A 10980-nucleotide genomic window follows, 5' to 3' on the forward strand; every position below is an offset into this window, starting at 1 on the left:
CTCGGTTGGCAGAGGACTTGGATGAGTTGTTCTGAGCAGATTGAAATCCTTGCGATCTGATATCATTCCTTTTAGCATTTTTCTTTCCTAGTCTTATATCTCCACTTGCAGACTTGTTATTTGTATAGTCAGTGACAGCAAAATCGGCATCTTCGTCATCAACTCCCATCAGCTGAAGTACATACAGAAGTCAATCTCAACTAAAGAAATCAAAATTAATTCCAAATATGTAATATTGTGAATTAAAAAATCTGCTTTTCTTGAAAATACTGTCCAATGATTGAAAAGATCAAAAGCTTCTCTCTAATCTTTCTAAGTATCAATCCTATTATGCAGCAAGAGTGGCAGAAAAATGAGAGGAGGATGGGCCACTCTGCATCTTAATGACAGGCTTGAAAGGAGGAGGAAAAGCGTAAGTCCCACATTGGGATATACAATGCATATATAATAAATTTCATGATAAAATCAGTAACATTACAGAACCTTTTCCAGGCGCTGTCTTCCAGTTGAAGATGGCATGGATGTCGACTGTGTTCGCATCACCGTCACAAATCTGAAACCACAAATCCAGACTATTTATGTTAATATGCAGATTTCATTGTATAAATATGGGAACATCACTGTCACCTTTTTTTCCCAGAACCCTGGCTGCTACTCCGCAGCTGATAGATTGATGCTAACCGTTGCACCTTTAATCATTGAGAAAATAGAGCAACACGGGAGTCAGGAGCAATAAGTATCAAGAGAAACAATGAAAAGTCATATCACACAACACTAAAGGCCAACTGTAGGTCCATTGCAAACATATGGATTTAAAAATCAAGAACTATACATGTTTTATTCAAGCAAGAATACCATTCTCAGACAACCATCAGTGTGGCAAAGTAACAAATGAATCCTTAAAAGGCAGAAATATTTGTATTTGACAGGAGATCATGACTTCATCAATTTTTCCATGCCAAACTCCTAACTAATCGAAAGTTCCAAACTTCTTATGTCATTATAATGAATTCCCAAAAGCAGTAACAATAATCATGATTCAAGCGTGGAACCACTTAATTATTCTTCTTACAGTCCCCAAATCTTTTAACGAAAAATTCCAGCTGAGATGTACCAAGCACTACAAGAAAGTCACACAAGATATAATCCTATAACAATCCTTTAAAAGAAGGTTTATGCGTTAGTGGAATTCCCACATGCCATCCTCAAGATTTTTTTCAAATTTTTTATATATGATCTTTATTACAATAACACCCCATTATCAAACCATCCTCATTCCACATTTTCACTACCCTTCTGAACATTGTGCCTGAGTTTTTTATCCTCTTTTTTCCGTTTGCTTTACATGTACACAACCTGAAATTTCAACATTCAAATTTTGAATTCAAAATCAAAATAAAAAAAGGGAATTCTCTCCATTCTTTGTTTTCAGTTTTATCTCTTCCTCCTCTTCTTCGGTTCTTCTCCTTCACCTTCTTCACCTTCTAATTTCAGTAAGATTTGAAATGTTATTGCTGTTGTGCAGAGGCGTCTTTGTCTGGTGTGGAAAAGGTTTTAATTTCTTTCCCTCTTATATTCAATTTACATCCAATATACAAAACCAAATCAGATTTCAAAGTAATGCAGCATGAAGTATTCATTTTTCCTTTAGTATTTGATGTCCTGGCTTTTGTATTTTCAGAGTAATTTAAGAACTAAGGCAAAAGAAGTTGTTGCTGTGTAGCTACTGTGGAAGGTTTGCATCCACCCACTCTATTGTGTTTTTATTAGTTCTCTGGAACAAATTATGGGATACCACCAAGATTTAAGCTTTGTTACCTTCAAAGCTTACTTTAAAAATTTCATATTTCTGTTAGTAGTTCCTTCTTCTATTCTCTCACTGATGTGGTTCTATTATTAACAGTGAGACACTTTCAAAGAATGGACATCACATATTGGTCTTGACATTTCCCCATCAATGCTTAGAATGTTATTTATTTATTTATTTAGGGAAATATATTAAGTTTAGATGAAAGCTGTTACTTGGTATCATGGGTCAGGCATTCACCCTAAAATATTTTCAGTTTTCAAGGTGGTTTGTAATTATGTACATTTTACCTATTTAATTCTGTTTTGAATTGCCTTTAAATTTGGTTTTCAGGATTTAGAGCAGGGCTTTGTTCCGTAGTAATTGATAGGATCATCCGTATATTTGCTATTCAAGCGTGTTTAATTAACTGCTCTATTTAGAGCTTTTGTTTTCTACCTTTGAATTAGATTCTGCTCTGTTTAGAGCTTTTTGTTTAATTAACTATATGATTATGTTCTTCTTTCTGTGCTTAATATTGGGTGCATCTTATTTTGAATTAATATTGTTACAATAGAATATAAAATATGGAGGAAACTATTAACAGAATACAACTTGAGGAGTCAATGACTTCATAACCTCTCTTGCAGATTTACATTTTTCATAGTCTTCGGACTTCCTTCAATTTCTGTGATGCTCATTTGGGCTCAGCCTCTAGACTTTTTGCTATTATTGGAGAAATCCTTGAGCAGTATGTTATTCAACCATATTTCTTTCAGGTTTCTATAATATGACTAATTTGAGTATTCTTACAATCACAGGAGGTTATCAAGGTAATATCTGGGAAAGCAGATCCTCTCAACAACTTACAAATTTTTCTTTTTCTTATGCTTTTGATGGGAAGTAAATATGACATATCTTGGTAATTTATGACTGAAGCACCACAAACCCTAAGAGTGGAAGGTTAACAGAAGAAACAGGCTTTTTAAGTGCACAATATTCTGGTTATTGTTAGCTATTAATTTATATTTTCAGTTGCTAATTTATTTAGACTAATTTTCAATTTACTGTTAGAGTTTTTTTTGCAGTAGTAGACACCAATGAAACGATTTTTTGTTGTGGCCATTGGGCAAACTATAAACATGTTTCTTTGAAGTAATGAAGCCCGATGGTTAAATCCTTTTCTTTATGGAATACGGTAGTTGGTAAACATAATTTATATGTTCTTATATAAATCACAAACTCAAATTTCATTCTCACCTTCCTTCTGGTATGATACTCATGTCAATCTTTTATAATAATTTTGGTATCTTGCGGCTTTTTGAATGAAAGTTGTTATGCACATATCAGTTTGTGAAATTACTTTTCACTCTGTGCGTACCTTTTGGCAAGTGCTTTGAATCCATGGTTTTAGACCTTTTTTCAATGAAAAAAAAATAGTAACTAATAATAGGAAGTTAATTTTCGGAAAAAACAGACCCTATTAGCTTGATTGACATAGGGTGAGAGAGACAAAAATCGGATAGTGTTGCATTATGGATGGAATATTTCTCAACTTCTCATATGATTCAATTTTGGTTTATATCATATTAAGTTTTGACTTAACCATTCTCATTATGAAAAATCATTGGTCTTGATAATAATGTTGTCTTGATGTGTGAGAAATTTTTGAAGGAAAAAATTGATGAAAATTAATCTCATATTTTTATGTCCAAGTATTCATATTGAGGATCAAGGAAGGATAATCATTTTTATGTTATAGCAATTTTGTTTGGTTGAATCTAATTGTTTATTTTTATTCATTTTTTACATGCAACTGTTTTTCAGCATTTCAGTTTTTGATATTGAAGCTTTCAAAAGTATTTTTTTTTTCCTTAAAAAGGAGAAAAATTAAAAAAGAACAATGAATTTGGTACATAAGAGTTTTGGAACAAATGTGAAAATTAAAAAATAATGAAAATTATGGAATTATTTTGTATAGTTTTCAAGATTTGAAAAAAATAAAAATCAAGTTTATTATTGTAATGCAAACTGGATTGTATCTTAGCTTTAGATTTTTTAGTGTTTGTGTTGTTGATTCATAAACTTTTTTTTATATGGGACTTTAATATTAAATTATTTTGTTCACAACTTCATTATATAATTATACTATAATGTATTTATTGTAATTAAATCATATTTTTTATTTTATTTTATATATTCTTGCAATTTTTCTAAAAAGTAAAATAACATTTTTATTCTTATGATTTAATTTAATATAAAAAGTTTATATTAACTACTTAATCTAATAATATTTTAATATTAAATATTTTTCATTAAACTTATCATACCCGTGCATCCTTCTCTAGTGATCCATAATTCCTGGTATTCATCTTAATAACAATGCTTTTAGGTCATATAATTTAGGGCACACGTTGGAAAGACCAGTATAAGGAAACCAACAGGAAAGGTGCATTACCTGTGCACAATCCCGAGAATGCATAGGTTGAAAAGAGAACATATCCACTTCCTCCAACACAATCTGTTCTAATTTCTGGAATCCACACACACAAAAAAAAGGGGTTAACACACTGATATACTAAGATATGATTTAACATGAAAATCATTTAATTTTTTTATTCCATACCGAATTAATTTTCTCAAGGTCAACCCCACGGAGCAACATTCTGCTCCTACGTTTGGCAGCAATCCTTTCTTTGCGAAGTTTCTTTTTCTCACCTGTAAGGAATGTGCATTAGCAAAACAAAATAGCTGTAATAAATCAATATGTCATCGTACTGAAAGTCTTCCACTAACTTAGCTATTAAAAAAAATAAAAAATAAAAAACCACTTCCAAGCAATCTGTCATAGTATTAATAAAATTCCATAGCTCAAGCATCAAACTCAAATACGACAATGTATATGTATGTCGAGCACACAAGTTTTAGATTTGTTAATCAACAATCCCATCATATATTCCAAAATTCAAATCACTGATTTAAAAAGCAGGTAATTCAACGTACTAATGCAATGAGATTCAGGTGTACAACAATATGACCGAGAAATCCAATGTTTTAGATGTTGAAAAAGTAGAATGTAAATGCAACAATAGAAGAGATTTACTTTACATTAAAAGCTTAAATTAAAAGAATATCATCTGAAACTTGATAGAGGTGGCGCAGAAAAGTGATACCATGGATTCTCTTGGAAGCTTTACTCTTTTGGGCCTGTGAAGGCCAAGAGTGGGGTAGCCGAGAAGCATGTTTCTTTCTACCAGAAGCTGTTCTTGGATCCTTTATCAGCATTAAGTTGTCCAAATCTACAGGCCCATGATGTGCAGATCTTTTCTTCCATGGTTTGACCTGCATTCCATACTCCATAGAAGCTTCTTGAAGGGCAATTCCACCCATCTTCTGCAAAGCCTCATCATAGCAACTGCTAGAAGAACTATCGTCCTCAGATTCATTCAAAACAGGTTTAAGCAACCATTTGGCATCCAGGATGTTGTCGCTGCCGCCAACTCCTTCCAAATAATCTTCTGCAACCACTTCATCAATGTCTGAATTATTATTAGAAGAGTCCTCAGAATCACTGCTTTCAGAGGATTCAACTAATTCTTCCATCCCAGAAGATTCAGAGCTGTCCTGGTCTGATAACTCTTCATCATTATCTTCATCACTTCCATTGTCAGAGATGTCCTCAGTGTATAACTTAAGGCCTCCAATTGACAGAAATCCAGAATTTCTCTCAGCAGAAGCTTTTGATGGAGAGTTTTCTGTCATCTGAGTATTTAGCTCATGGTAAATAACATCGTCAGAACCAAAGGATGACGAATTTAAAACTGAAGCTGGCATTTGTTTGGAGGATGTGCCAACATCAGTTGGAGTTTTGGAATTCTGAGCAGGGAACCCTAACCCTCTATGAGAGGTGTCACCCAAAACAAAATCTGCACCATAGCTATAAGCATATTCCACATTCTGGGGTTTTGAAGGAGGTGTTTGGTCTAGATGAGCAATAACTTGATTCTGATTGGCATCCACAAAGGTAAATGATTGCAGCTGATGTAAATTACTATCTTCAGTGCCATTCTCATCATATGATACCTCCTGGTAGTATACCACCAATGGAAGTTACTTTCAGGAAACTATTGACAGGATCTTAGAAAATTACATTCATATTTAAAGTGAGACATGTGCCATACATAGATAAGTAATATAATTTGCAACCATTTATCAACTTGTAGATTCGGAGATTAACTTTTTCCAAGATACTTCAGTGCTTGAATTAGCTATCTGATTAAGTAGAGTAAGTCAGCTTGCTTTCTTACTGTATCAAAGAAAATTTACTTTATCGCCTACATGAGATGATTGTGAAGAACTATTAAAGCTTTGAGTAACATGATATGAGGAAAACTATTCAAAACCTGAATTAGTGTCCTGCCGGCATGCATAATTAGATTGAAGGTGGGGGACAGCTAAAAACATAATTGCAGAAGTGGAAATGCAAATGGCTCCACAAAAGCCCATCTACCTAAGGTACTTGTAAACAATAAAATTCCTATTCAGCTGACAACATATAGATTGTTTTCTACTATGGATTTGATAAAGAAAAAAAATAAAAATTAAAGATCAAACAGTAATGTATGCTTACTAAATTCACATCAGTTGTTATTCCTGCACTTTTTGACATTTAAACTCTTTGAAAGATCAAAGATGATAAGCGTGGCTAATAAACATTTAATGTAGCATAAAGGCAAGAGCTTTGTAGAGCATGACAAACCTGAACATCAGATGAAGGATAATTGTAGCCAATAGCAGCTCCCGCATAGTTTGCATATCCAGTTTTGGAAGCAGAGGAAGCTTCTGTTCTATTTCGGCTCCCAGATTTGGTGTTGGAGCCACCATTTCTACCTGCAACCGATTCCACCCAAAATCATTCCTCTTCACCCACAACAGAGGGTTCCACATATCAGTTATCCATCAATCGGTGTAATTGCTCATCTTAATATGTTATTAACTCCAATGAATAAATAAATAAGGAATGACACTGCTGTTTGTTTTCGTTCAAACTTTCGAATAAATAGGGAACCTGAATTGCGGGCAGAAGAAGGTGGGGAACTCCAATCGGACAAGAAACCCCCTTCGATAAAGAGTGAAGCTTTAACAGCTGAACCTCTTTTATGGCTTTTGTGCTTGGTGTTGCTGCCGCTATTGTTGTTGTTGGATCTTCTTCTTCCACCGCCACCACCATTTCTGCTTCCACCTCCCATGCCTTCTTCTTCGTCTTCTTCTTCTTTCAGCTTTGATTTGTTTTGCTATGCTTTGAGTGCAAAAAAGTGAAAAACGAAATGTTAGGATTGTGTTTAGGGGCTGTGAATGGCGGTGAAGAAAGCAAGAGGAGGAGTAAACGTGGTTGAATACGTCTCGGGACAGATGCAGCAACACCATCGAACGTGAGATCTACCCGCCCAAATTTCCCGATTTGACCCGACCCGATCCGAAAGGATATTCCTAACCTTCCAATTAGATATGCCCTCTCATATAATAGATCTCATCGAAGTTGGGTTCAAAACCTAGGCACAGTTTTACTTGGACGCGAGGCCCAGTTTCAGAAATAGCCCTATCTAGAGGCCCATATTATAATAACTGAAAAAAAAAGGCCTAATCGAACTAAGAAACATTTCTCAATCACTAATATATAGAGCATGACCAAAAACAAAATTATCCTCTGACCAAAAAGTAGAAAAGAATTTAGATAAAATTCTTAAGTTTTATGAGAGCAAGTCAATGTGTTTGTTTAATGGTCTTTTATATCAATATTATAGATTTAGTATTATTTTTAATTTAAAATTTAAAAATATTAATAAAATAGAAACTAACCACAAACTAATAACGTAAATAATATATAGGGTAAAGTACTAAATTGGTCCTTATGTTTGGGCGTATTTCTATTTTGGTCTTTAAGGTTTAAAATGTCCTATTTGAATCCAAAAAAGTTTCAATTAGCTTCAATTTAGTCCCACCGGAGGTCAAAGATAAATAATTAGCGAATTTTTTTATATGATTACAGTATAAGAATAAGGTCGATAATCTAGAGAATAAGTACAACTCTAGAGGCACAAAATCAACCTAGATGCATCAATACATTTATTTATCATTTTTTTATAATTAAAATGAAATATTTTCTATAAAACTAAAAAAAATGTTAAATACATGTATTGATGCATCCACGGTTGATTTTGTGCCTTTAGAGCTTGTACTTATTCTCCAAATTATCGTTGTCATGTAGGATATTTCGTTAATTATTTATTTTTGACCTCGCAATGAGGCTAAATTAAAACTAAATAAAACTTTTTTGGATTCAAATAAAACATTTTAAACCTGAAGGACTAAAATAAAATTAATCCCAAACGTAGAAGACTAATTTAGTACTTTTACCCTAATGTATACTAAGAATGCTCATTTGTTCTTAGAGTACACAACAAATTTTCATGATTATATATTATATATATAACAACTATATAAATGTATATAGCATTTGTATGTAAAATAATACTAATAGCTGGAATGCTCTCTACGTTACAAACAATTGTGACTTGTAAATGGTTGGTAGGTGTGACAGATTCTCATGCCATTTAGATTATTAATCTCTAAGAAAATAATAACACAACGTGCACAAATTTTCCTGGCTTCTTCTAAATCCTCCATATATAGTTATGTCTATCACCAGCCTAATAAGTTATCACATTTAGCTGCCATGTGCAATGCGCTTCTTCCTCATTCCATTAAGCCATCCAATTTTTCAGGTGAAAGATGTTGAATTAGGGGACAAATTTGGTATATTTTAGCTACAAGTAGTGCATTCCCTCCATTTTTCTTCATTTTAACTTGACGTGTATTATTCTTCTTGCCCCTCGTCAAACCAATCTTCTTTACTTCCTCAACAAGAAGCAATAACAATAAACTTGAGTAAATTAAAGGCTATTGACTCCAAAATCATCGGTGCTACTTTAATTTATACTGTTAATTTACTAGAGCATAACGGAGGTTAGTTAAGATAACGGGCTATGCCCCAAACTTTTGGTAAAAAATTTAGTAATATTTTTTGAAAAAATAAAAAATTAGTTCAATTGACTCAAATATTTTGCTATGACTTAAAATATTAAAGTTCAATTGTTATCTCTTATTTTTATTGTACAATAATTTTTAGTTTTAAATATTCAAAACATGTTGGATTTTGATTGAACTGAATGTATTCACATTTCGCAACTCTCTATTCAATAAGCGACACTCCCTCTACATTTGAGTTCAAATATAAAAAAATTAGGTATTTTTTATGTAATTTAATATTATTTTATATTTTATTATTTATTTAATTTAATTTTTTATATGATAAAAAATATTAGAATATTCAGTAAATGTTGATATTATTGTATTTGTATAATTGATTAAAAAATTCAATAAATATTATAAATTTTAATATTTGTCATTCTAACTTTTTTTTACATATTTACAGTATATATATTCAAAATTTTATATAAAATAATCATGAAAAATCAAGGAATTGGTGCATTTTTTAAAAAGAAGGCTAATATTCAAGAAAAAGAACATATAACTTTTATAATATCAATACCTGTAGATAGTTCTTCTACTTTAATGAATCACGAAGAAAGTGGGATACAACCTCCAAGAGTCCAAAGAATTGCATCTGATGAGTTTGACCTTAATTTTTTGGAACGAGACCCCTGAAAACCGGTTTCAAATTTGGTAATATCACCCAAACCAGAGAGATTGGGTTAGACGAACTTATCTTAAATGGTCCATATTAAATGCATTTTGACAATTATCTTCTATCTGACCCTTCCAAAATTTTGTTTCAAACTCCGTCACTGCATATAGATATTGTTTTTCTATCATTTCAATTTTTTACTTCAACTATATATAGAGAGTTATGTTAGATAACCAATAATTTGTTCATGAACTCTAAAATTGGCCCAATTCAAGTAAAACACACTATATCTCTAAATTATTCACCTAAATTTTAATATTAGAATAAACATCCACACACCTGATAAATTAAACATCCAATATATCTATTATTCACATTGTTTAATATTTTTATTGTTTATTTATACTTTTCCATATATATTACATTCTTTGTGCTTTGCTCCTAACATGGCCAGCCATAAGATTTAGAACGTGGTTTTTTAATTTATTTGTTACCAAGCAATGATCAGTAACAAAAGAGAAATATTAAAAAGTTATAAGAATTTATTGTTAAGAAAGTTTTAGAAATTAATATTTTTATTAAAATTTAGTTAGTATTTGATCATAAAAAACATATAATTTTATATTATTAGATATAATCTCACATCATTTAAAATATTAATAAGTTATTAGAATTTATTAATTTTTGTTATTAATATTTAATTAAAAATATAAAATAATGTATATTATTAAATTATTAAACTAAAAAATTAAATTAATAATTAAATAATAACAAAAAAATAATAAATTCGAATGTCTCTAATATTTGTAGCGACAGAATATGCTTTGGCATAAGAAAATATAGTGCCTCCAAACAAATCTCAGTTGTATGACATGCATCATATTTTGCAACCTTAAACTAGCATACAAAATCCTATGATAATACCAAGGTGTAGAAATTGAGTACGAATCAGTAAATAGTGACAACCACGTGCCGACATGCGTGGCCAAAATCCATAGACACAAGGAGATTAGAAAATTAAAACTACTGCCCATTGAAAGTGCAACCAAGATTGTAACGTGTTTAACACAAAAACAGCTACTTGGAGAATGAGAACAAACATTGTTTCTCGGACCATCCACTAATTCCACATGCCAATAGCCAGAAAGAGATCAAATTCATTTTTTGTTAACCAAATTACAACAAAATGTCCAAATTAGAAAAAAAAATTGTTTTTATTTGGGGAAGGCAAAATGTAAGAAGGCATCCGGTAACCTAAGAATTAAGATTGCGTCTTGCTGATAATATTACTAATTGTTTCTAATAATACTTTTGTCAACTCATTATTTTCTATTTTAAAATTCAATTTTTTTAAATCAAATCTTAAAAATAAAATACTTAAAAAATTCCTTTATTTACGCATTATTTAAAAAAAAAACATGCATTAATTTTCATATATTGAAAATATAAAATAAATTTTTACATAAATATTTAATTATAGAATATC

At 31.4% G+C, this 10980-nt stretch overlaps 1 protein-coding gene across 1 annotated transcript in view; it reads right to left on the reverse strand.

Annotated features, from left to right (window-relative positions):
• Positions 1 to 7207, reverse strand: part of LOC107458772 (uncharacterized) — a gene marked incomplete in the record, with an annotated part of 7950 nt that extends 743 nt beyond the window's left edge. Inside the window, 8 exon segments of the mRNA XM_016076975.3 lie at positions 1 to 172; positions 484 to 553; positions 628 to 689; positions 4245 to 4319; positions 4413 to 4504; positions 4960 to 5872; positions 6546 to 6676; positions 6855 to 7207. Of these exon segments, the coding sequence (XP_015932461.1) occupies positions 1 to 172; positions 484 to 553; positions 628 to 689; positions 4245 to 4319; positions 4413 to 4504; positions 4960 to 5872; positions 6546 to 6676; positions 6855 to 7035 (1696 nt within the window).
• Positions 7208 to 10980: the final 3773 nt, after the last annotated feature.

This window comes from Arachis duranensis, chromosome 1 (genome assembly GCF_000817695.3).
Source record: "Arachis duranensis cultivar V14167 chromosome 1, aradu.V14167.gnm2.J7QH, whole genome shotgun sequence".
Taxonomy (NCBI): Eukaryota; Viridiplantae; Streptophyta; class Magnoliopsida; order Fabales; family Fabaceae; genus Arachis; species Arachis duranensis.